The following is a 26,481-nucleotide window of genomic DNA, read 5'->3' on the forward strand; positions in this document are numbered from 1 at the left end:
TGACACAGGTTTCTGAGCAGGAGCTGACTGCAGTTGTGAACACCCTCTAGGTGCTGGAGACCCATCCCAAGCCAAGAGTCCTGCTAAGGCACCCTCTTGCTTCACTCAAGGTGACAGGACTCGAGAGGCTGAGTGGCACCTGCTGGCCTGACTTGCACACCCCTCCCTCCAGGGCCACACTCTCCCTGCTCAAAAGCTCCAGGCACTGAGCCCAAGTTGCTGGGGCCAGGCTTTGAGGGCCAGTCCCCGCCTGCCCCCTGTTGCTGCCTCCCATCTGCCTAGTGAGCTGCTTATCAGGTAACTAGAGCCCTCCGTAGCATCCACGCCTGAAACAGGAAGCCCTGCTAGGCCTGCATACAAGCCGCCACCACTGAGAAGCAGACTTGAGGATGGAGGAGCAGCAGGCGCTGGTGGCCTCCAAGGACGGGGATGTAGCCACCTTGGAGCGGCTGTTTGAGGCGGGTGCCCTGAGCGCAGGCATCACTGATGAGTTAGGGGCTGGCCTGGTGCATCATGCCGCCCGGGCTGGCCATCTGAACTGTGTGAAGTTCCTGGTGCAGAGGGCCAAGCTGCCGGGCAACCAGCAGGCACACAACGGGGCCACGCCAGTGCATGATGCGGCGGCCACTGGCAACCTGGCAGAGCTGTGCTGGCTGGTCCGTGACGGGGGCTGCGGGCTGCAGGTAAGCTAGAATAGGGTGGCTCTGGACCTGCTGTCTGTGAATCTGGCCGGGGCAAGTCCAAAAGGTCTGATCCCTGGAAGGTCCTAAGCTCTGTCTCTGTCTCTCATCTCCCCCTCCCCAAAACAAAACAAAACCAGCACAAACCCTTGAATACCAAAGCTACATCAGTCACCCTCATATGTATCCAGAAAAGTCATCTGGGCTTTCCCACCCCTCCCCCAGCAAGGAGCACATGTTGGCCTTGCCTATGTTTGGGATCCCATCTCTGATTAGACCTGATCAATAGAACCTGTTCCCCAAAGGGTCATGAAGTGGATTTGTAAAGAGGCACCTTGGGCTCTCAGGATCTTGGAGCCCTGGGGAAACAGGCGGACAGCCGTCTTAGTGAGAAGACTCTCAAGTTAGGTGATCCATCCTGCTAGAACATGTCTTACAGAGCTACTAGCCTCCTTCCTGCTGCATGCCTTGACCAGGTGCAGGCAAGAGACTTAAGCGTCATCAGCCATGCTGCATTCTTGGGAGCTCCAGAAAGCTGCCAACATTGGCTGGAGACGGAGACACCAGCACATTGCATAGATAGAGCTGCTCCAACCTTCACACTCCTTTTCACCGGTGACTCCTGAGGGCAAAGGGCAGGCCCTGGCCCATTTCCAGACTCTGTCTGGATCATGGCACCCTGAGGGAACGCCCAGGTCTGCCAGATGCTTGACACCTTCAGGAGAAATGCCTTGAGGACCATCCTGAGGAGGGAGGAGGGGCAGAGGTCTAGAGGCCCCTGTCCTGGAACATCTGTGTGGAGAGTCAGTGGAATCCTTTCTGAGCATGTGCAAAATGTGCGGGGACTCAGTTGATCAGAAAGGCAGACAGCTGGGGTGTGGAGGGATCCCAGGGGCCTAGCCCAGTCCCTTCCTCAGTCAAGCTACTTATTCAGTAGGAGTTGGAAGAAACAAGAAAGACGCCAGCTACAAGCCTTAACAAGGTCTTCTGGAAGACCAGCCTCAGGCAGCTGCTTCTGGCCATGATGGTGTTGCAAAGCCAGGCTGCACTGGGACCCGCATAGGTTCAGTGTCCTGCTTGTTTCCCCGACAGGTCCAAGATGCCTCAGGTGTCTCCCCATTACACCTGGCTGCCAGGTTTGGCCATCCCGCACTGGTGGAGTGGCTGCTACATGAGGGCCATGTGGCCGCACTGGAGACCCTGGAGGGGGCCTTGCCTCTGCACCATGCTGCTGTCAGTGGCGACCTGACCTGTGTGAAGCTCCTGACAGCTGCCCACAGCAGGTGAGAGCCTCGTCACTTTACCCGTAGTGACTGGCCACTGAGGGCGCCACACAGGACAGGCAAAAGAGGCCATGTGATTCCAGAGCCAGAGGATAAGCAGGGGCAGAAGACATGGATGCAGGCTCTGCCTGGGAAAGGGAGGGCCTTGAAACATAGGTGCTGCATTGCACTGTTTGGGGGAGGCGCAAGGATTGCACCCAAATGGGAAAAGCAACCACCTTCAGTTGTCCTCCACGTTGGGAACGCCTTGACCAGACGGACCAGCTTTATCAAATCCAAGGCCTTGTGCCACCCTCTAGGGTTGGTGGATGGAGAAAGATACAGCCAGACCCACGGAGGCAAGCAGCTTCCAAATTTCTCTTCCCTCCTTTGCTGTGTTCCGGTCTGTACAAAGCTCACCTTTCTAGAACAAAGTGAGGCAGAGGGGCTTTGAAAGGAAAGAGACCCGAACTCTTGCCCCTTGAGCAAATCAGCCAGCTCTCAGCCTCAGTTTCCCCTTCTGCCAGCTGAAGTTTGTAACGGCCTCTCTATGAGGTGCCCCTCTGGGGTGGATCCAGAGTCACTCAGTGAGTTGCAGGGTGTCTGTGGAAGCATGCCATACTTCCCTGCCTCCCCTGCCTGTGTGGGCCCCAGAGGCGAGGCTGTGGGGCGAGGCCGAGGCGCAGTCAGAGCCTTAGAAGATATAAGCCAAGAGCAGTTAAGAGCCAAGCCTGACTCCTAAGGAAGGCCACCTTACCCAGCCGCAGTGAGCGCAGCCCTGGGGAAAAGCGAAGGCTCTGCTCAGTAGCAGATACAGAGCTGTGTCTGGCAGGTTGCTCGTGACAGTAGCCGCAATGGCACAGAGGCAGAGGGGGCCCTTGGGAGTTATAGGGGTCAATTCTGTGTCTCTACAGGGATGGCTGAGAAGGCAGCCAAGGCTGTGACCATCCTCCATCTAAAATGACCGAGAAGAGTAAGCTTGACCCAGGCAAGGAGAGAGGGAAAGAAAGGACCCCGGGAGCTGGGCACAGAGCCCATTGAGACAGAAGCTGGAAGGCATTAGGGAAACTCAGACAACATGGTCAGGGGTCAGGGATCAAGGACAAGTCTATGTCGCCCGAGGAGGATGTCAGCTTGGGGTAGGACACGGGTGCTCCCTGCAGCTTGTCACTGGGAACCAAGGATTCACCCAGGCCCAAGTCCCCCAAATGCTGGCCAGCTCAGCCTCCTTCGGGCAGTTCTGGTGCAGGCCTCATGAGCCTCTGTCCATCACAGTGGCGTGAACCAGCAGACCCGCAGCGGCGCCTCTGCACTCTACCTGGCCTGCCAAGAGGGTCACCTGCATCTGGCACAGTTCCTGGTGAAAGACTGCGGGGCCGACGTGCGCCTGCGCGCCCTGGACGGCATGGGCCCATTGCATGCTGCGGCTGCCCGTGGCCACTACTCTCTGGTTGTCTGGCTGGTAAGGGGGCCCTGCGGGGGATGGCACATCCAGGAAATCCAGACCCTAGAGCCAGCCAGGCCTGGAAGGCAAGGCACTGAGGTCACACTAATCACCCAGAGTACGAGGCGGTGCCCACAGACTACAGGAGACATGGCGGCCCCCAGGGCTCTCAGGGACCCTTCCCAGGGACTGGGCGCTTCTCTGTAGTTCACTTGGTGTTGGTAATTGTCCAGGTGCCCTGTGACAGATGTCAGCACCTGGCCTGAGCCACTCAACCACATTCAAGCCCTGTTGCCTCAGAGCTCCGAGCCAGCCCCTCACCTTTCCCAGGAAGGAAAGCCCAAACTCCAGAGTGACTGGAGCTGGGCCAGGGTGGGCCAGGGACTTCTCACCTTTACAACAAAAATCAGCCACCCCCAGAGGAGGTAGGCGTTTCAAGAGTCCACTAGAGATTCCTTAGTGTCCATGAGTTGGGGAGCACCCACCCTGGAGGAGGGGACAGAGGAGGAAGAACAGCTTGATGTGCATTGTGGTGGGGAGCAGGACGCAAGGCCATTTCTTAGAAGAGAATGTGTTACACTCTAAGTAAGGCAAGAAAGCCCGGCCTCTGGGCCTGGGGTGAAGTGGCAAAGTCAGAGGGGGCCCCAGGTCCTGGACAAGGGCTCTATGACAAAATTCGCCTGCACGATAGACAGACGCTCTGGCTGCCCGTAAAGGAGGCGGCATGGGGCGCTCTCTTCCTTTAGCTCTTCCTTCAACCTCCTATCAGGGCCTTTGTACACGCTGAGCCTTGAGCCTTTCCGAGATCCCTGGGTGTCCCTGGTATTAGGTTGGGTCCTGTCCATCACCTGGATCCCCCGGGCCGGGCCTGGCGGTTAGTGTGAGGAGGCACAAGAACAATGTTCCCCCAGCCTTGGTTTGACACCCAACCTCCCACAGGTCCCGGATTGTCATTTGCCTTCAGCTTTCCTCGCAGGCCCGACCACTAGTGTGTCACCCAGCTTTCCCAGGAACTGGGCTCCAGGCTGCCCAGTCCCCCAATACCTTTTGTCCTCGGGGCTCTGGCCACGGCCTTTCTTGGAGATCTAACCCAGTCACTGAGATCATGACCCTCACCTGTGCTGTGCCCCAGGCTTGAGCTGGCTACCCTGGATGAGAGCCAGTGAGATGCTGCGACTGGAGAAGCAGCCATGGTGGTGGCTCGTGGCAGGGCACAGGCGATTCATCCCCTGAGACCTTTGACAAACACAGTGGGCTGTAGGTCTTGGGGCAGCTCAGTGGGAAGGCTCCTTTCCACGCCAAGGGAATCCCGTCTTTGTGGAAAATACTGACCCCATTGAAACATTGTAGTTCACAGCTCCCCCTCTAAGGAGCTTTCCTGCAGGCCCCTCAGAACACAGGCAAAGGCAGACGTCGAAGTTTGAATTTCAGTCGGCAAGCCCATGAGGGAGCAAACATGGCTTCTGGCTGGACAGCCTGAGAAGGTCCCAGCTGGGTGCTGTGTGGCAGACCCCACAGTGCCCTTACAGGGCAGATGAGTCCAGAGACAAAGGCAGGCCTCACTCCTGCCCCAACCAACAGGACAAGCCCCAGGCAATGTGACCAGCTCTGGGCCAGAGCTATGGGGAAGGTGCCATAGCACCCAGGCCTTTAACAGCAACCTCTCAGAGGAGCTGAGACCCACAATGGCTGCCTGTGCCAGCATCCTCTCTACCACTCCTATTGCTGAGTCTCTGTGTGGTGTTTTCTCTTGCTGTGGCGGTTGGCTTGTGTGTTTCCAAAGTTCAAGTCCTGAGCTCACATAACCTGCCCTGGCCTGGGATGCCACATGGGTCACAGGGCACATGGAAGGAGCCAGCTCTGCCTCAAGGCTTCCTGGGAATATCTCCACTGCCCACTGAGGATGGCAGCTGGGAGTGGCCCCGCCCCTCCTCCCGAGGCTGGCTACCCCAGGCCCCTCCTCAGCTGACAGCTATGCTATCTTCCTGGTTCTCTCTCCAGACCACCTTCACAGACATCGGCCTGACAGCACGGGATAACGAAGGAGCCACTGCCCTGCACTTTGCAGCTCGGGGTGGCCACACACCTATTCTTGACCGGCTTCTGCTCATGGGTGCTCCCATCATGAGGGACTCCTGGGGAGGGACTCCCCTGCACGATGCAGCCGAGAATGGACACGTGGAGGTATATGCAATGGAGGTGGAGGGAGAGCTAGGACTCTGAGCTGGCCCTTCATCAGCGTGCCATCGGGTCGCTCCCAGACGTCCTATGAAACATGTGCCAGCACCACCCTTCTGAGGGGAATAAAGTGTGTGTGGGGGGGGCGTGCAGCTGACAGAGCACATGCATGAGATGGCTCAGAAAAATGCCCGTTCCCTGCCCCAGGCTAGGCTTGGTGATGTGTGACTAAAGGCTAATGTAGAAGGCATACCTTAGACCTGCTGGTCCAGGTGGCCCAGTTGTGAAGAACTAGCCCCCAGAACCCACTACATGCAAGGGTTAAAGTGTCACAGGTCAGGAGGTGCCAAGCTCTGAGGGCTGAGGTAGCCACAGAGTCGCTGACAGCAACTGGTCCAGCCCAGGGCAGCTACCCGGGGGCTTTCTCTACCTCCCCTACCTTCCAGGCAAGGACTCCCTTTCGCTTGCCTCAATCTCCCACAATCCCTGCTCACCTCACTCCAGCTCTGTCCAGGGCAGGGCGAACCTGGAGTCCTTGGGGACCCCCTCTGTCCCGTCACTCCCACCCCACCCTGTGGGAATCTGTTGGGCCTATAGGCAGCTGGTGACAGATGTTCTGAGCTCTGCCCACTGGTTAGCAGGCCCCAAGCACCCCAGCTCCTTTGTAGGGAAGTGAGTGGTGTTCTGCAACTTAGTATAACCTCCAGAGAGCTTCAAAATGTGCCTGCAGCTCACTCCTACGCTTCCCCACTCTGGTTTTAACTGGTCCTGGGTGAGGCCTGAGACTCCCTAGGGGGTGCAGACTCCCAAGGGGGTGGGTGCTCACCTGTGCCCAGCGGGAGGACCATGCATGAACAGGAAATTCATCTACAAAGAACCACAGAGACATGGGCACACATGGGAAGGAGTGAGGGGCTGGGTGAGGTCGGTGTGGCAGGAGAGGCTGGGAAGCGGGCAGGGGGAGCAAGGCTCACGGGGGAGAGAACTCAAGGGCAGGACCACGATGGGGTGTAGGAAGGCCATTGCAGGCTGCTGTGGGCTATGAGGACCGGTGTGTCTCCCGGCTAAAGGAGGGCACTGTGCGGTGGGATAGCAGGACAAGTGTGCATGAGTGAGTGCAAGTAGCAAGTATGGCTATGACAGACTGTTAGCGCTCTCCCCAACTAACTCAGAAAGAGCATTTTGAAAGCCGCGGAGGGGGGTACCCACTCACTAATGCCGCGTCCTGCGGAGGTTCTACAGGGTCTTGTGCTCTGCAATGCGTGCCTACACCCTCCCTTGTCCTCAGTCACTCTCTGGACAGACACAGAACGAGAAGTGTTTACCATTGTCAGTGGGTTCTGTGGGGCTCATCTGTGGGCCCTGGAAACTTGGGTCTGGCTTAGGTGGTTACAGTGGTTGGGGTGCTCTTAGGCTCGTGGCAGGGACAGGATGGTGGCTCCTCCAGAATGGCCCTGCTCAGTGGAGGACACACTTGCACTGGGTGAGCCTCTTCCCTCCCCGGGTTCAGGGCTCAAGATGCAGGTGTGGAAACCCAGTCTATGACCATCTGAGCCACCCACTTGTGACCAGATTGGACTTCAGATTCCTCTCTAGGAATGGCTCCCCAGTACACATTGAGGAGACAGGCATTTTGTCTCATCCCTGCTTTAAAAATGATGCCAATTGCTGGGCCTGATGCTGGAGCTTCACTGGCCTGACCCTTAATTTTTGTTGTTTTGCCTTTTGGTTTTGGCACTATGGTTGTTCTCAGTCAAAATACTGAGAAGCAATGCTGGCGTTGTTTTTTTTAACACAGTCTTGAGTAGCCTAAAGCTCACTATGAGCTGGGAGTGGCCATGGGCTTCTACTCCTGCTTCTGTCTCTGAGTGCTGGGGCCTTGAGCATGAGCCTGGTTTGTGTAGTACTGGCAATTGAACACAGGACTTAATGCATGCTAGACACGCACTCCACCAACTGAACTTCATCCCCAGCCACAACAGCCCGACTTTCTGACTGTTAAATGTGCCATGATTCTACATACAGTTAAATCAAACCGTCACCTATAACCTGGGTGGAGTACAGATAATAAAAACACAGAGACAGATATTGGGGTTAAAGCGGAAGATCAAAAAAAGCAACGCAGCCAGCCAGTAGAGAGTTCTTGCCTCTACCAAGGCTCAGACTGAAGGGGCAATCCACTAAACCTGAGACTGCTCCAAATCCTGTGTCCCCCGCCTTATTCATCTCTGGTGCTGGGATTAAAGGCCAGGGATCCTAAGTGCTGGAGTCACCTTTATACGGGCCCTGTTTTTCTTTTAGAATATGTCGGTCTCCTGTAGCACAGGGCGGCCTTGAACTCACAGAGATCCATCTGTCTCTGTCTCCTGAGTGCTGGGGTTAAAGCTGTGTACCACCTCTGCCTGCCTCTATGGCTAACTAGTGTGACTAGCTTTGCACTCTGATCTTCAGGCAAGTGTCATTTGTTAGATCACAAACACAATATCACCACACCTGGGCATGGGGGTACATACCTATAATCCCAGCACCTGGGGGACAGACTCAAGAGAGTCACAAGTTTGAGACCATCCCCATAGGGAGATCCTGCCTCAAAAAGGGAAAATTAAACAAACAAGCCAACAGCAAGAACTAAACCCAGTGACAACAAAAAAACCTTTTGTGTAATCTTGACACAACTATGAAGTGAGCCTGTGGCAAAGATTGCTATTTAGCCCATCAATTAGTGAGGCAGTCATAATTCCAGGTGACGCTGTGTGCACAGATAAGCAATGTTGAGAGCCTTCAAAGCTGAGTGGCGCTGACCGCTAGCCATCTCCACCCACTCCCTTGCCTTCCTGTGGGCAGGAGTCCTGTGCAGGACATCAGAGCTGGAGGTCAGAGTCACAACAGAGCAGGGAAACCTGCACAAAGTCCAAGGGGACAGCTGGGCCCTCCTCCTGTCTCTGCCTTACTCAGCTGTGTCTGATTCAGCCATCTGGTCCTCGGGGTTTCCAGTGCAGGATTTTTAATTATTTAGAAACGACGTGTACAGGTCGATGGTATCGCACGTAGTGTTTGTGTTAGCATAGTGAGTGAGGGATTAAGAAGAGCTGGGATCAGAAGGCCCAGGGTGTGCTGGGGCCAAGGATTCAGACGGTTGTCCTCGGTGACCCAGAGCGCTCCCTTGTCCACAGGGCAGCTGTGGAGTTCCCCAGGCGGATGGAGGCTGTGCAGTCCTCATCATGACCTTGGCAGAATTCTTAGCTTCCTCATTCCCCTTCTGCAAACCTGGAGAAGCCGAGGCTCACGCAGTGGCTGGGAGATGGGGCTGGAACCTGGGGCACATGGGGCTCACAGGAAGGGCTTGTGTGCTCCCTGCTCCCAGGTCGGACACGGGCATCTAGCTGGGGACACAGACAGAGGGTGGAGACCAGGGTGAGAGAAAGCAGGGGGTGAGGGACCTGGGGAGGGCCATCTTCAACAGTTCTGTTTCTTCAGCTCTTAAAACCCCACAGGTATTGAGTTGTTTTCCCCTGCCAGTCTGGTTCCACCACCACTCCAGCCCCAAATAACACACAGAGATGCTGTATTAGATATAAAGCTGTTGGCCTGTTACTAGCATTTCTTATTGGCTAGCTCTGTCTTAAATATTAACCCATTTCTATCAATCTAAGTGTTTCCACGTGGTCTTGGAGAGTGGGCCTGGCATTCTTCTGTCTTGGGTCTACATCTTGGATCTCCTCCCTACTTCTTCCTCTTTCCTCCTAGTCTCCTAGTCCCGCCTATCTTGCTTTCCTATTGGCCAACAGTGCTTTATTCATTAACCAATACGAGAAACTTATTTACAGAATGACATCTCCCATCACACAGGCTTTTTCTTTTTAAATAAAACAATCCCCTAAATCTACATCTTCTCCCCACCCCTTGCAGATCAAGTGCCCATGGGGAATGGCTGTCCAGCAGTCTGGTGTGTCTGTTGGGGAATCCCTCAGTGACAGAGTCATCTGTTCTTTTTGTGTGTTTGCCTCCAAATGTTACAGATACCATTGTCAGAAATAAACTGGTAACTGGGAGCCAGCTATGGTGTGCTGTGGTGAGATCCACATCTGCAATCCTAGGACCTGGGAGGTGGAAGCAGGAAGGTCAGGAGTTCAAAGCCAGACTCAGCTACTTAACAACGTTGGTTGAAGTCAGCCAGGGCTATAGGAGACCCTGTCTGGGGGAAGAAAACAAACAAACCAAAAACTTTGTGATTGCTAACCTTTCTTGTTGCTTCCTCGTTCTTGTCCATTGGAAGGCCAGGAGCCTGTGTCCTGAAGTTGTCCTCTTCCATCTCTTGTACTTTCTGCATCCTATCTCCTGTGAGGGGACTATAGGCAGGTGGGCTTTTTTTTTTTTATCCCACCTGGGATTTGCTGGGACTCCTGGATTTATGCTCTGACATTTGCTATCTGTTCATAAGATCCTCTGCCACGATCTCTCAGACAGCACCTCGGCCCCACCCTGTCTCTCCTCTCCTGGGGCTCATATTATACATATGTTGGACTTCGCTGTCCTGCGTTACCTTCCAATCAGAGACTTATAAGGAGGAAAAGTTAGTTTGGCTCACAGTTTGAGAGTTTTCAGTTCATCCATGACGGGAATGACAGGATGGGGCTCAGCTCTGTGCAGCTTGCCTCTGTGAGAGGGACAGAGGGAGTGAATAGGGATTAAAGCCCCCCACTGGCCTAACATCCTTCTACTGGGCCCAACCTCCTCTAGGACCCACGGTATCTCAATAGCACCATGGACTGGAGGCCAGGACAGGCCTCTAAAGGACATCTGTCCAGACAATGGCGCATGCCTGCCCTGATGATGGTGGACATCTGTCTGTGTGTCCTGATGATGGTACATGTCTGTCTGTCCTGACAATGGTGCATACTTAGCTGTCTTGATGACAGTGCAGATCAGCTAGGTTTTCTGTTTCCCTTTTGGGTCTGCAGTATCTCTGTTACATTTTTCTATTAAGTTACATTTTGAAATTAGCTTACTAACCATGGGTTTCATGGTTAGGCATTTTTATGCATCCTACCTTTGGTTGACTCCCACCTCCCCTCAGTCCTCCATACCCACCCTCACTCCTTTAACTACCACAATCCCCTCTTCTTGCATGCCACATGTATTCTGCTATCCCTGCAATTGCATTTTTAGTGGGTTGTGAGGTGGCTTCCACGTGGTTTCCATCCACCACCCCTCAGGGTTAGTCTTCCCATCGTTTCCCTCTTCCCCACATGCCTCCCTGCTGATCTTTCTACTCTCAGGGTTCCAATGCTCTCCTTTGATTTTCTCATCTCACACACATCCTCTTTATGTGGGCCTCCTGGCTCCTTCTAGCTGTCAGGCTCCTGCTTGGGATTCAAGTTACAAACACAGATTTGAGAACATGCAGCGTTTGTCTTTCTGGGCCTTGGTGACCTCATTCAGTTTAATTTTTCCCCATGGGTTTATTCTGACCAGTGTTCTCTGGCTAGTTATTCAGCGTCTGTTCTTAGTTACATTCATCTCTTTATGCCCTGTCTGTCATTTTCAATCTACTGTATCTGTTTTGTTCGTTTGTTTGCTTTTGCTTTTGCTTTTGTTTTCTGTTTTTTTTTTTTTTAATTTTGAGACAAGGTCTCATGTATCCCAGACTGGCCTTGCGCTTACTATGTAGCTGAGGATGACCTTGAACCTCTGATCTCCCTGCCTCCCCCTCCATACGCTGGCATTGCAGGGGTGCACCACCACACTGGTTTATGAGGTGCTAGGGGTGGAACCTGGCTTTGCGCATGCCAGGCAAGTGCTCTGCCAACCGAGCTGCACCTCAAGCCCCACATCACTTTTGCTGTCTATAATACCACGTCTAAATTTTCCCACTCCGGCTTTATTTCTTTGAAAGTCATGATGGTGGTGGTTTCCCTGGATCCATTTGTTGGAGTCGATCATTTCTCGTATTTCCCGAATCCACTCTGTGCTGGGCATTATAGCTGGGGATGTAATAGGTGTAATTGGAATGATTTCTTGTCACTTCTACCAGGCAAGAGTGAGAGCCTGGGTCCATTTTAATCTTTATTCCATGCTAGAGGTTCCCTGCCACCTTGAAGCATGAGGCAGTCAGCTGGACCATAGGTACCAGTAACCTACACGATTGGCTCTCAATCGGTGCCCTTTATGCGGTGCCTGGTTTCCTTGGTCCCTACTTTGTTTGTTTGTTTGTTTTGAGACAGGGTTTCTCCGTGTGACAGCCCTATTTGTGCCTATTATCTCTGTAGACCAGGCTGGCCTTGAACTCACAGAGATCCGCCTGCCTCTTCCTCCCAAGTGCTGGGATTACGGGCATAAAGGCACGCGCCTCCATTGCCCTGCTGGTTCCGGAGAGCAGTCCTGGTTGCCAGCACCTTTGTTGGGCAGGGTGGATCTGGTCTTAGCCCTTCCTCATAGGCTTGGCCCCACCCCCTCACTTCTTCATCCTCTTTGATGTTTAGGAAGATGTGTTGTATGTGTGTCATCCTTGAGTTGCCCCACTGCCTCAAACCTTGCCTGGAGTGGACCCATGGGCTCTCACCTGGTGCTCATCTGCTCCTGCTATGGCCTCCTCAGATGTCCAGACTTGCACCTTGGCCACCTCTCACCACCATCTCTCACCTTCCACTCACAAGTGCCAGCACCCAGGCCCAGGGCATCCTTTTCTCTGGCAAAGTCCTTCCTCCCCCATTGCTGCCGTCCAGCCCAGGCTGTACCGTCTCTGTCCAGCACTACCTGGGGACAGGCTTGGGACTCTGTCACCTCCTTCTACATTGTCTCTGCTTTGCTGATCCTATGCCCCCCCCACTTCCAGGGCACCCCAGCCTCTCCTACTACCCCGGAATCTCTCACAGCTTGTCCAGCTTATATAGCTTGTGCCTATGCCTCAGCTCAGCCTTGCTTCAGCCGTGAGCTCAGGAGGAGCCGGCTCACTGACCCGAGAAAGATGCCTCGTTATCCTCCGGAAGGAGTCTATGAGGAAAAGGACAGTCACTGGCAGGGTACTGAGTGACCAAGTCTGCAGCTAGGGAAGTGGCCTGATATTCCCATTGGTACCCAGAGAGCCATGTGTGTCATGGAATATCCCATTCTCCACAGTGCTGCCAGACCCTGCTCTCCCACCGCGTGGACCCCTTCCTGCGGGATGAAGATGGCTACACAGCAATGGACTTGGCGGACTATCACGGACACCAGGATTGTGCCCAGTACCTTCGGGAAATGTCTCGGCCGGTAAAGCCTCGGGGGTCCTGTCTGTTCTGGAGGACTGGGGAGGAGGGCTTGGCAGCTGGCTACAATGCTCATTTAACATAGCTCTCTTACCTCAAACACTTGCCAGGGACAAGGTCCTTGGAAGAACTCAGTAAGCCAGAGGTAGCAGGAGCTAGGCTGCAACACTGGCCAGGGCAGGAACTGTCATGCATGGGAAGGTCCTATGACAGGGATTAGTCTGTGATGGGGGCTGAGGCAGGACTAGACAAGCCATGTCTAGTGTCTATGTCTTGGAGATGTTACTTCAGACTGAGCATGCTCAGGGGTGGAAGCAAGCCCCTAGCGTGGCAGAGGTAACCCTCATGCAGCCCATCATGCTCCAGAGGTAGCGGGGGGGTGGGGTGGGGTGGAGGGGTGTGTGTGTGTGGTCACTCTATGTGTAGCTCTCCATGTCCTTACCTCTTGGAGCCAGGGACCTTCGATATTCCAACTGGTCCCTGTTCCCAGCACAGGATAGAACCCAATAGTTTGTGGATTGAACAGATAAGGGAATTCCCAGAGGCGTGGATTGGTGTGAGCAGATGGCCAGAGGGAGAAGATAGGGGAATGGGGCAGGTTGGAGGGTGTCCCTTGTGGGTGTGGTTTGGTGACTTGAATCCAACTCTGCCTCAATCCCTCCCTCCCCATCCAGCCCAAGGTAGTGACCATGATGAGTTCCATCAGTTCTCGAACTGTGATCCCTTCAGGAAGGTGACCTGTCCCACTCATGTTCAGGTGGAGGCACTGAGGCCCAGGACATAAGCCCCCCCTGGGGCTCACTGAGGGGATTCCATATTTCTCCTCCCATGGGGATGCCCCTCAGAATGTCAGGAACTGAAGCAGAACTCACCTTGGCTAGGTACCTCACAGGATCACAGCCAAATTTCACCGCAGCAAGCCTGACCCAGTGCGGTGCAGTTCGAGTGGGCCACACAGACTTAGGTGGGTGGGCTCCTCCTGGGGTGGAAATCCCAAAACCTGGGATTCAGCTGTTTGAGAAATGGGCCAGTGACTAAACACTGGGCTGTGGCTGTCAATGCAGGGTCCTTGTCCTGGTTGGAGCCGAGTAAGTGGTGACATACTGATTTCTGGGAAATGAGCAGGGCTACACATTTCTGGGCCCAGAGATGCCCCAGCCACTGTGATCTTCCCTGTCCTGGGTAGCAGCTGAGATCAGGGGGTGGGAAGGGTAGCTGCTCCTGTGTCCCCATAGCAGGAGTACCTACTTCCATGGACCAGGTCCCATCTAGCTTCCAAAAATCCCTGACTAGCCCCCACCCCAGTCACGATGTGAATTCCAAGGCCAGAACTCTCTGCCCATGCAAGCTGTCAGCTTCCATCTTATAGCCTGGCTTGGCCAGCCCCTCCTGGACCTTATTCCATCTCAGGAAGAATGTCTCTGCATAGTCCCTTGTCCGCCCCCCCCCCCTGGGCTGAGGATAAGAAGCCCATCTTGCCTTCCTGGGGTTGATCTGGTTCTAACTGTGTCTGTGAAGTTATATGGGACCCAAGACAATAGGACACCATCTTGCCTGGGGACTATGGTCCCGGGCGCTCCCGAGTCTGCATTGAATCTCCATAGGCCTAATATGGCCCATCCACTTCCTGTGCCCCAATATCTTCATTCTTGCTCATATGTGGACCCACCTAGGCCCTGAAAGCCTGACCCTTGACCTTGTGGGAACCATGTAGAACATCATAGTTAGGGTCAAATCTTGGTCACCATGGTGTCTTCTGGAAACGGCTGGGGAAGCCTGAGTCTGCTACTGCTGGAGTTGTTCTGTAGGCACCCTGTCAGCTGCAGGCCAGCAGCAGGGGGAGCGCACCTGATACAATATTGATGGAAATGCAATATGCAGAGGTTGTCTGCACTGGCTCTCACCCGTGTGGGCCTGAGGAGATGGTGAAATCCATCATTCCCGGACACCGCTGTCCCGAGCTGCTCTCAGGGGAGCTGTGGGCCCAGCAGAGGCCACTTGAGTGCTAGGCTGATCCTAGCTGCCCCCGAGGGGTGTGGCTTCAGCGACCACTTCACCTCAGGGCTCTTTGGGACCTTGGCACCCTCTGCTGAGTGTGGGGCCTGCATGGAACACTGGGGAGATTCAAGCCTTGCTTCTCCCTGGACCTCAGTGCCCCTCTGCACAGTGAGAGGCGGGGCCTCCTTTCCTAGGTGGGGCAGAGACTGTATGGCTGTTGAGGGTAGGCTGCTGCCCACCCAGCTCTCAGATGGTTGGCAGCCTGACTCCCTGGTGCAGAAGTCTGAAGGTATGAGCCGTTGCAAACGAAATGTGTGCAGGCCTCCAAGCCCAGGGAGTGTTGCCCTCACCCTTTACGGTCTAGGTTGCCCTGACCTTGTGCTCATTCCCACCAGTGTGGTCCTCTTGGGCACATGGCATCAGCCCTGACTTCCTCGTTCTTAAAAAAAAGGTCTGAAGACCTTGTCTGGTGGCAGAAGCAATGTTCCTCTCTTCTCTGTTGTGATGGCCTCAGATAGGTTCCCTCTTCTCACTGCAGAGGGCCCCAGGGCCCTTCATAGACATTCGGGAAAACTGGGACTAGGGAGGGCTAGGGATGTCCTGAGACAGAGTCTTGTCTCGGGGCGGAGAGGACGAGGCTGTGGAATCTCAGCTGTGGTGAATGGTGTCCAGCTCTGTCTGAGGTCATGATTTTCTCAGCCCGGGTGGCGTTACAGGCCTGTAACCCAGCTCGACACAGCTGCCCTCCATGATTAATGCATGGCAGACTCAGTAATGCTCAAATCTCACCAAAAACAAGGAAAGAGATGTCAGGCAACGAAGCCACCGGGGCTGCTATCCTCTGAACAGCTGTCTAGGGCTGATATGCCCAGCCATTAGGACTAAAGGATGGAGGATGGAGTCTGGTACCTACCCCCTGCTCCTATACCAAGGATTCCCTCCGTGCCCACACACAAGACTGAGAGGATCCCGCTGCCTGGAAGGCAGTGTAGTTAGGCCCCTTCCTTCCCAGGTTCAGAGGGGTCAGCACTAGTGACTTCTTATATATGTCCAGTCAGATAATGTTCCCCATGATGCCTCACCTTCAACAACCCATCTGCAGCCATGACACGGGCTCCCGTTTCTTGTGCAGTAGTGAGGAGGGCCCAGTGCCCCGTGAGCCCAAGGTCCTAACGTCCTCAAGCTGAAGACCATTCTCCCAGCCCAGGCCAACATCCCCCCGTCTGTCCTCCTAGCCTGAGAAAGCTGCTGCCCCACCCCACTAAGCCCCGCCCAAATCTTTCCTGGGTGAGGTGCCCATCCTCTTGACAGTAGATTGAAAGGCAGAGAGGGAGCTGAAGCTCCCAGGTGAGGGTTCCCTTGCCCCCAGGTCCCACCCCAGTCGATAAGGTCCCGATGGCTGCGATGTCCTCAGTGGGCTTGTGTTTCAGCCAAGGAACCCTGAGCCTGAGTGCCCCATATCAGAGCAAGCAACATTCAGTTTCCCCTGTCCTACAGGGTCACCCCTCTACGAGCCCTCAAGGCTCAAGCTCGGCCTCTGTACAGAGATCTTCAGGCCCAGGAGCTGTCCCCAGAGCTTCTGCTGTCCCTCCCTCAACTCTGTGCCCCAGCTGAGAACCCTTGGAAAGCCCCTGTTCTCTCACTGGGTACTGTGAGGGCGCGGCGAGTAGGCTCCCTCTGGGTTACCTCGGGTCCTCCACCTCCCAGGTCCACCCCTAGACCTCTACTGTGGAGCATACAGCTCTGTGGTAAGGGATCCCACACCAGGCCCCAGCCTGCTGGCCACCTGACACCTGAGCCTTCAAATATTAATGGGACACCTCCTACTCTGGGGTGGGGTATAGCTTTGACAGCCCCGACAGCCGGGACTGGGACATCCACAGCTCCCTGTGCTCGGCTGCCCAGCATTTGCTTCTGAGAACCTCCCGGGCTGACGGAGACAGATGTTCCTGCTCTGCAGCCCCACGTGTGGCTCCTGGGCTTTGCAGAGCCCCATTATAGATGAGGTGCACTTTCATTTCCCTATGATCTGGTGAGCTGAGGGTCTTGGGTGCGGTGGGGCTGAAGGGCAGGACAGATCCATCTTGGCCACGGGTGAGAAGTGGCTCAAAGAGGTCAAGAATTTGCCTGGGCAGGGCAGGCTGCCACATCGTGGGGTGTGAGCAGGAGGTCACTGCTGCAGATGTGGGTAAAATTCGAAGGCAGGCACAGTTCCTGACAGACTTGGCTGAGGGTCATGTGTTCTGAATCAGGACTAGTTCCAGCCAGAGCCCTGTCCTGCTCATGGGGGGAGATCTCACTAGCACCATCTTAACCTGACAGTTATGTTGGTTTCCTCTGTCCCCTGGGAGGAAGTGCTAGGACCTAGGAGTGACTGTGCGGTGGACACCCTGTTATCAGGAGCTGGACATTAACATGGCAGAAGGGCTTTGATGTAATGCTGGCCCACAGAGCTTGGGTGCCCTCATCCTAGAGACAAGGTCAAGAATCCTTCCTCATCAGCTCTCAGCCAAAAGACACCAAGCCAAGCTTGGAGGGCTTGGGAGGACATGGGGAAGGTGGGCCAGCATTTTTCAGGACTCACATCACTTCTCCCGAGCCAGAGCCAGTAGGAACAAGAATCCCCCAGCTTCTCTGGGTCAGATGCCGCAGCTGAGACTGAGCAGGACTGTGCTGGGGAGCACATTCATGTCAATGGCTCATCCAATGGTCGGGACCTGAGGACAGTAGAGGTGGCCAAGGACAGTTGACTACCCAACCTAACACGGAGGGGCTGTCTCTCCAGTCTTTGATGGTCCTGTTTTGGTGTGGCTTGGTCCCTGAATGCAGGTCCTGGCTTGCACCTCTGCCTGAGATGTATGGTCCTAGCCACTCCACGGCAATGTAGGGATTGAGAAGATTTTCAAGTATCCCATCTTGCCTATCTGCCCAACCAGCATGTCTGTCCTCTTTGGGGCTGGGCAAGCCAACAAGTGGTGCAGTAGTTTGGGGAAGGTTGGGTATCTTGAGTTTCCAAGGCCAGGCTCCCCGAGACAGCAGAGTAGCCCTGGACACTACCTAGGGGTCTTGCTCAGGCTCCCTAGGAGCTATGTGGCCTGAGCTCAAGCACTGGCATCATCACTTGAAAAGGGGCTGCAGGGCTTTCAGGGAGCTCCACCTCCTAACCAGTTCTCCTACCCCAAGTTATCCTCAGGTCCATGTGGAGGAGGGAATCTTGAGTCTCAGGAGTCAATATGTCACGGGGAGACACATGTACCTGCATGTGTCCATACTCCCATCTGTGTGGGGCTCAGAGGTGAACATGACTAACCCAGCCTCTCAGCCCTGGAGTAGGGCTCTCAGGGGACCCTGAGCTGGAAATGGGAGGGTACAGACTGTTAGAAAACCCAGCCACCCAGCATGGGTGGGCAGGGAGACACAAGGGGCACAGGGTCTCGGCCCTCACTTTGAATACTTCTCTTCAGGCCCTCTCTGAACTGCACATGCCCTAAGAGGCGTTTCATGCTTGCGCAATAGAGCCAGGACAGACCCAAGTCCAGACTCACCTGAGTTTCCACTGACCAGGTCTGTCCACCCCCAGGTGCCACCAGTCCTGATGACACCTCCACCCCCGCCATTTCCACCTCCTCCACTGCTGACTGAAAGGCTCTCCACGGAAGATGGGGGAAGAGCAGACTCGGGACTCAGGACTCCCCCGTGTGAGTGCTTGGCCTCAGAAGAACTGGTCTGGGCAAGGTGTGAGGGGCATCAGGACACAAGAGAGAGGGCCTTCTTGGAGGAGCTGGGCTCGGGCTGCTCAGCACATAGGATCACCCCTTCCCAGAACTCCTTCTCCCAGGCTTCCTTTGACGTCTCCGGGGGGTTGAGGTTTTCTATCTTGGGTACCATTATCATGGTGACCTGAGCAGCAGTAAATGCAGGTGGTCTTGGTGGGACCCAGACCAGAGAGACCTCACCAGGCCAGTGAGCACTCTTGGGCATCAGGATATGGGAAGGGCCTGCCAACTGCAGGTCAGCACCCTTAGAGGACTGTGACCAACCCTTATCAAAATGATGGGATGGTATGAAAATATCAGCAGGTGCCACATGCAGAGAGGTTTTGTTTTCATTGACAGTCAGGATAAAGCCACATGCTCACATGTAGGAATTTGTGTCTGTGTCTGAATGTATGTCTCTACATGAGTGTGCATGCATGCCGCTATGTATGTCTGTGTGTGCACTTGTGTATCTGCACATGAGTGTCTAAGCATGTTTGTGTCAGCATGTGTGTGCCAATCTGTGTGTGAGATCATGTCTGTGTCTCTTGTCTGTGTGTGTCTACCTGTGTATATGAGCATGCACATGCCTGCATGTATCTACCTATGTTTAGGTCTGTGTGTTTGTCTACCTCAGTGAATGATTCTGTGTGCCTGTCTGGGTGTGACAGAGGTTTCTTACTCAGGATCATGACACAGTGTGTGTATAAAGTGCATAGGGAAAAAGGGTAGTAAAAGGACAGGTTTGGGAGTCTAACAGGGTTGGTCTAGGTTCTGGGCCTTCAGATCTTGTGAGCTCCTAGCTCTGCCCAGGCTGCAGAGAAGTTGGGAGGGGTTATGATAGACAGAATTAGGTGGCATTCAGGCTTTCCCAGAGGCCAGCTTGGGGCAAGCCTTCTTAAGGCCTTTCTGAGAATCCCAGTGATAAGCATTTTGCCGCTGACCCCAGGGGGACTTTGAGGCAGGACTGCAGGGCCTTAGGCTCCAAGCCTAGTGCTCTTGGAAGAGTGGGCTGTCTTGGGTCCAGGAGCTCCAGACTTGGAATTTGTTCTCCGCTACTCTTGCCCTCCTGAAGCCCCTCTGACTCCCGTTGTCTTCAGCAGCTGTAACTCTCAGCCCAGCCTGGCCTGGTCAGACTGTCCCAGGGGAGCCGATGGCCTGTGCAGCCCCTCTGAGGGTCACCACCAGTCTCCCAGCTGCCCTTAAGGTGAGTGTCTCCTCATCTCTCTACCTCAAGGCTAATGCACGCTCAGGTTTTCTCAGCCCGGACAGCTCTGAACACACCCCATAGAGATGAGAATCTCAGGAAGCGGCAGCCAGGCCCCATTATAGGAAACACAGGGCCATTCTCTATCATCCCAGAGTCCTGACCTCTGGACTCAGGGTTGGAAGTTACTGTGGCAAAAGGCAACCACACACATGTGCGAAGGTTCTGGAGCCTGCTCCTCTGGAGCTTCCAGCTTCCCTGTCCACTCCTACTTTTCCAGCCCTGCCTTTCCCTGGGTCTTAGAAGACTCTGAAAATTGCCTAGTGGTCCTGGACCTTCAGAGCACACAGCTCCACAGAGGCTCTGATAAGTCTCGCGCTACAGAACTGGTGACCAGACTTTATCAGCATGGGTTTTTGTTGTTGTTTTTGTTTGGTTTTTTTGTTTGTTTGTTTTTAGCACAGTTGTTTTTACCCTTCCATATGGCTTGCCTTAGGTAACTTCATCTAGGCCATGTAAGATCATGCCTACCACCTGTCCCCGCTCCAGGGAGGGAGGGGGAGCCACATCCTCACTGGCAGAGCCTCACCTTTATTAGTCAGGGGTTCAGGAAGCTCACCTTGCTAAAGATTAGGTCCTCTCCGGACATGTGACCTGCCTGTCTCTATAGGGGCCAGAGATGGAAGCCCAGGACTCCCATGATGGCTTGGCCACTCTGCAGCTGGATGGGTTGCCTTCAGGAGACCTTGACGTGCTGGTACCCACAAAGGACGAGCGTGGCCGACCCATCCCTGAGTGGAAGCGGCAGGTGATGGTTCGAAAGCTGCAGGCACGCCTGGGTGCAGACAATCCTCCAGAAGATCAGGTGCTGCGGGGAGGGGAAAGGGGAGGAGCCAGAGATGCATGGGGGGAGGAGCCAGAGGTGCTTCAAGGCGGGGAAAGGGGAGGAGCCAGAGGTGCTTCAAGGAGGGGGAGGAGCCAGAGGTGCTTCAAGGCGGGGAAAGGGGAGGAGCCAGAGATGCATGGGGGGAGGAGCCAGAGGTGCTTCAAGGCGGGGAAAGGGGAGGAGCCAGAGATGCATGGGGGGGAGGAGCCAGAGGTGCTTCAAGGCGGGGAAAGGGGAGGAGCCAGAGATGCATGGGGGGAGGAGCCAGAGGTGCTTCAAGGCGGGGAAAGGGGAGGAGCCAGAGATGCATGGGGGGAGGAGCCAGAGGTGCTTCAAGGCGGGGGAGGAGCCAGAGGTGCTTCAAGGCGGGGAAAGGGGAGGAGCCAGAGGTGCTGCTGGGAGGGAAAGGGGAGGAGAGCCAGGCCAGAGGGAAGTGGGGAGTTGAGCTGGAGAAGGGAGATCGGGTGGTGGGTAGAGTCGAGTGGGGTAGAGGTATGGTGTGGAACAGGAGAATTGGAGGTTGAGAGTGGGGTGAGGAGGTAGGGATATGGCCACTAAGTTCCAACCAGGAGCGGAAGCTGCCAGTGGAAGGCTGGGATGCTCCAGCTGGACCTGGAATCCAAACAGATGTCTTCCTCCTGATACCGCATGGTCCCAGCTTCCTCTGCCTCATACTGTGGTTCAAAACTGGATCACAGAGCTCCAAACAAGGCATTTATGGCTTCAGAGGGGTTCTGTCACCTATTAGCTTGGGCCAGCCCTACCTTCCTGGTGCTTAAGTTGTTGCAGAGAGACCAATGGGAAGCAACAGTTCATTGAGGGTTGGGTGAGGACAGACCCATGGGGAAGGGCAAAGCAGTGTGAAGTGGGGGGGGGGCTGTAGGGCATGCTCAAGAGAGGCCGCTCTCTGGGCAGTTGACCCTGAACTGGAGCTAGCAGGAAATGAGGGGGAGCCTGTGGAAGTTTGGGTCTAGGGTTTTCTGCATTCTAGGCAGAGGGGACAGAGTGCAAAGGTCTGAGGTGTGGTGGGCAGGCACCAGGGCTGAACTACAGACACTGGACTGCTGGAGTGGAGTGAGTGGGTGGTATCGGGGGAAGGAGGAGGCCTGAGGAGATTGCAGCTGTCTGGAAGGCATCCGTGAGTGAGCCGAGAAGACGGGCAGTGATTTGGCCTGGGCTTTCATAGGCTTCTAGATACTGACTAGCTGAGCAGAACTGGAATCTTGCCCTAAAGGCGTGTGGAGTGTACTGTGTCCAGGTTTAGAGCTGAATTGTCCATACAGTACAGACCTTGGGGCAACAGTTTTAAAGCCAGTCCAAGTAGGAACGCTCCTTGCATCAGCCACATCTCTCCCAGCCACAGCACTAAGGATTCCTGCCTGCTGCAGCCTGTCTCCAACAAATGTGTCTACCTCCTCCCCCATCTTCAGGGATTGGGGGCAGAGTGAGGGGGGCTGCAGCCAGGAAATCTCTCAGAGTCCAAGAGTGGGCTCAAGGTTCTGCTAGGTTCTGGGATATGAAGAACGGTTGCTAAGGGATTTGGAGTGATACCTGGCACAAGGCAGAGGCCTATGTGCTGGCCCCTTGCAAACTATATATGGCTTAGGACAATGGTGTCCATCCCAAGGCTTGTGAGGAGACAGGCAGAGGGGCGCAGGGTTAAGTGGGGGGGCCTGGGCATCTTGACAGCCAGTACCAAGAGGTGTTAGGAGGCTATGGGGAGCAGGCTGTTCTCTATCTGCTTTGAGGTAAGCTTTCCCCCATTCTGGACCTTGCTGGCCAGACACTGACCTCATTTTGTAAAGCCAGGGGAGCATCAGCTGCTGTCCAAGGGCTAGGCTGTGGGGAACCAGGCAGAGCACTAATGAGTTTGTGTCCTGATGGCTTCTTACCCAGCTTTCCTGTGCCCAGGACCAGAGTCAAAGCCGAAATTCTGGCCCCACTCCCACAGAACAGGCAACTTGGAGGTATTCGCAGACTCACCAGGCCATCCTGGGCCCCTTTGGGGAGCTGCTGACAGAGGACGACCTGGTCTACCTGGAGAAGCAGATCAGCGACCTGCAGCTCCGGCGCCGCTGCCAGGAGTATGAGAGCGAGCTGGGACGGTTGGCAGCCCAGCTGCAGGCCCTCCTGCCCGAGCCCCTGGTCAGCATCACTGTCAACAGCCACTTTCTACCCCGGGCTCCAGGCCTGGAAGACGAGGAAGCCCAGGTCCTGGTACCAGAACTCGAAGCCTCAGCGGAGCCTGGGGAGGCCGAGCCCAGTGGGCAGCCGCTGCCCTTCTGGTGCAGCCACATTGGTCGCCTGGTGCGCAGCATGTCCCTGCTGCTGAAAGGCATGAACGGGCTAGCGCAGGGAGAGGAGAAGCCACCCGCCCCAGGCCCACAGGACCCGAGCAAGGAGACCATGATCAGCCCACCTCGAAGCGAGGCTCAACGTGAGATCCAGGAGTGCGGGGTGTCGGTGAGGATGCTGCGGGGGAACTTCGAGTCTGCCCCGGATCTGCCCTGCACCTCAAATTCGGGTTCCTGTGAGATGGGAGCTCGGCGAGGCCAGTGTCTGCGAGGCTGCTGGTCGGTGCTGCCACAGCCTCAAGGCGACCCCATGGGTGGTGAGCCCCGGCCGGGCGACACGGAGGAGGCCAGCGATTCCGGCATCAGCTGCGAGGAGGCCCCGTCAGAGGCTGGCGCGGGGTCAAGCCTGGACCTGGCCAGCCTGCGCAAGGAACGCATCGTCATGCTGTTCCTCGGCCACTGGAAGAAGTCCGCCTACACGCCGGCGCTCAGGACCGCCGCCTGCAGGACATTGGAGGCCCAGCGTGCGCGATCCAGTGGCAACGAGGCCACCGGTAGACCCCGGCCACCCTCTCCGCCGCCCAGCGACGGTCCCCGGCTCGGCCACCTATGGCAGCAGCGTGGCATCATCACCCACCTGCTGGGCACCTGGAAGGCCATCATGGCGCACGTGCCGGCCCGGCAGCTGCGGAGGCTTAGTCGCAGGGCACGCGGGCCTCTGTCCCCAGAGCAGTTCTTGCCGCACGTGGATGGGGCGCCGGTACCCTACAACAGCCTCTCACTGGACCTCTTCATGCTCGGCTACTTCCAGCTCCTGGAATGCGACTTGCCGGCCGAGGAGCGCAAGATGCGCCACCTGCTGTGCTTCGAGGTCTTTGAGAATCTGGGTGCGCATGGTTGGGAGGCGGTGCGCGCCTTCCACAAGGCGGTGACCGACGAGGTGGCCGCGGGCCGCCGTGCCTGGACAGACGGCTTCGAGGACATCAAAGCCCGCTTCTTCGGCTCCAGCCAGGGTCCAGCCTGGGACATGGAGCCCGGCCGCAATCTGGGCCTGACACCACTAGGGTCCTTGCCCCACGCTGCCCTTCCGGGCAGCGGCCCCAAACCTGCCCCCCCTAGGCTGGGGTCTGAGTCCCAGCGGGGCAGCTTCAACAGCGGGGACATCTGTGGCTACATTGACCGCAGCTTTGCCTTCTGGAAGGAAAAAGAAGCTGAAATGTTTAACTTTGGAGAATGACAGTTCTGGTGAATGGGACTCTGGGGATGGGGGTGGGAAATGGGCTTCCTCTTTTTCGTTTTCTGCGTGGTGTTGGCTGACTCCAGTCTGTCTTCCCGGAGATCAGTGGTCTCTTAAGCCATGGGTGTCCATCTCTCCTGAGCAGTGACTTGGGGTCAAAATTCTTGTCATTTGTGAGCACAGGCTTCAGGCCCTCAGGTGGCCGTGTGGGTACGATGGTCCTGCAGCCAAGGAGCTGGCATCTCAGCACCAGGGTGTCCCCGTCCCCGTCCCCCCCCTCTGCCAGTCTTGTTTCCAGCAGTCACCTGGATGCCCCACCCCTGTTTCCATGGTGCAACCACAGCAACAACCTCTATTCGCCTCCCTTTGGGCCTCGGCCCTGGGCCTGACTACCTCTGCTTGTTTGTTTGTTTGTTTTTCTGGCAGCCTCCTATCTGTAAAACCGGAGGGAAGCTGTGTCTAGAGTGAACAGTCTCCCTGGCAGGAGGGAGGATAAGGGCAGGGGGAGACCCCAAAGCCCCAAGGCAGTCAAGTGCCCTTGCCCCAACTCTCCTGCTGGACATGTAAGCAACAGCTGTCCTCTGGTACTGCCTGATTCCCTGAGGCAAGGCTCCCTGTTCGGCCTTTGTCTTTCAACTGCCCAGCCCCTCCCAGATCCTCAGCAGGAGGCAGTGACAGAGCCACAGGTGTCCCTAAGAGTAGGGACACCAAGAAAATTCACCAAGAGGTAAGGAGTTCTCTGAGCAGACAAGTTGGCACCCTCTGAAGGTAAACTGAGCTTCTGAACTCAGCAAGGGTGGGACATACCAGGGGTGCTCACCTGTGGGCATTTGGGTGTCACCCACATAATGTTAGGTAGAGAGAGAGTAGCCAATCATCCCTGGGGATTCCAGGTACCATAGAGAACCACAGCAGCCAGGTGCTAGAGAGGGAGCCTTCAGACGGCTGGCTGTTAGAATGGCTTATCTTCAACTTCTGGTGGCATACAGGATGAGCCACACCGCCCAGCTCATGGGGCCCAGGAGAACTAGCCTGGAACCCATGGGGATTCTGGGATAGGAGCTTTGTGAAGAGACTCCAATAGGCAAAGGCATCCATGCACAATGGGGACAGGCCATCTTCAAGAGTCTCCTGCAGTGTCTCCACTTCACCACTGGAGGGAGCAGGGAGCCCTAACCTTGAGGCTCTTGGATGACCACAAGCTGTTGGCTGGAGCAGAGCCTGCACAGACTGGAGACTAGGCAGAGATCCCACGGAAAGGGACCTCCAGAGAGATAGAATTGGTGGAAATGGACCTCCAGGGAGATAGAATTGGTGTGAATAATGAATGTTGGTGCTGGAAGAGCCACAGGAGCCAAGTCACAACCAGCCCTGCTCTGGGCTAACAGGGAAGCCCTTGGCTTCCTCTGCTTCCAGAGACTCACCAGAAGCTGAAGCTGGATGTGTGTTTGCTAAATAAAGTTCCTGTTCCTGGCTGGTGCACACTTGCTTATTACTCCAGCCCCCTGGGAAAGCTGCCTGTGTCCACAGAGGCTGGCCACTGAGTGGACACGCAGACCCCAGCTCACTCAGAGCAGCTGCAGCATCAGGGCAAGCTATCAACTCCAAGATGACCCATATTTCTCCCTGCATCATGGGATCAGGGATGTGGTGCTGATGCTGGCTTGTCCATCCCAGGTCCTGGTGGGACTGAAGGGTTGGTGGGTGGGGGTTCTGCTCAGAGATTCCCCATAAACTCAGATGCTCACTAGCCTGTGGCACTTCCATGAGTAGATACTAGTGGGCAGGGCAACTGTAGGGTAGTTACAGTCATCTCTTTTAGAGTGTAACAAAGAAGGAGGCTGGGTTGTGGGGTGGGAGGACAGAAGTGACGGAACAGAGACTGTGTCTCCTAGTCAAGAAGTGGGCACACCCAATCCTCAACACTTTGGGCCTCAGTTTCTCATCTGAAAGGCTCTCAGGGACACCAAAGATGATCCCTAGGGACTTGGAGCTAGATTGGATGCCTGGCAAGGGAGACAGTGGAGACTCAAACCGAGGCTTGTGGCCCAAAGGGAAGGCAACTTCTTCTGCAGAGATATTGCTTCAACAGGAAGCTACCTAGAGATTCTGGGTTCTCTGGCCTGGGTGAGGACAGGTAGCTGATTTTCAAAGACATTCAGAATAGTTCTGATGCCTTATCTATCATGCTAGGAGACTCTGACCCTCTAACAGCTCACCTGTGTGTAGCAGACGTCCACACAGGCAGAAGTTGGCTCCTCAAGGCCACACTAACATTTATGGGTGCATAAGT

The 26,481-nt window shown here is 55.4% G+C and overlaps 1 protein-coding gene across 1 annotated transcript; it reads left to right on the forward strand.

Moving 5' to 3' along the window:
• The first annotated feature begins 374 nt into the window (after positions 1-374).
• Positions 375-24,208, forward strand: Espnl (espin like). The gene is made up of 9 exons (XM_051190790.1): positions 375-683; positions 1,773-1,963; positions 3,218-3,404; positions 5,388-5,570; positions 12,684-12,815; positions 18,390-18,507; positions 19,668-19,771; positions 20,442-20,636; positions 22,569-24,208. The coding sequence occupies exons 1-9, from the start codon at positions 390-392 to the stop codon at positions 24,186-24,188; spliced, it is 3,024 nt and encodes a 1,007-aa protein (XP_051046747.1). The 5' UTR covers positions 375-389; the 3' UTR covers positions 24,189-24,208.
• Positions 24,209-26,481: the final 2,273 nt, after the last annotated feature.

The sequence above is a fragment of the Phodopus roborovskii genome, unplaced genomic scaffold (assembly GCF_943737965.1).
Source record: "Phodopus roborovskii unplaced genomic scaffold, PHOROB, whole genome shotgun sequence".
NCBI lineage: Eukaryota > Metazoa > Chordata > Mammalia > Rodentia > Cricetidae > Phodopus > Phodopus roborovskii.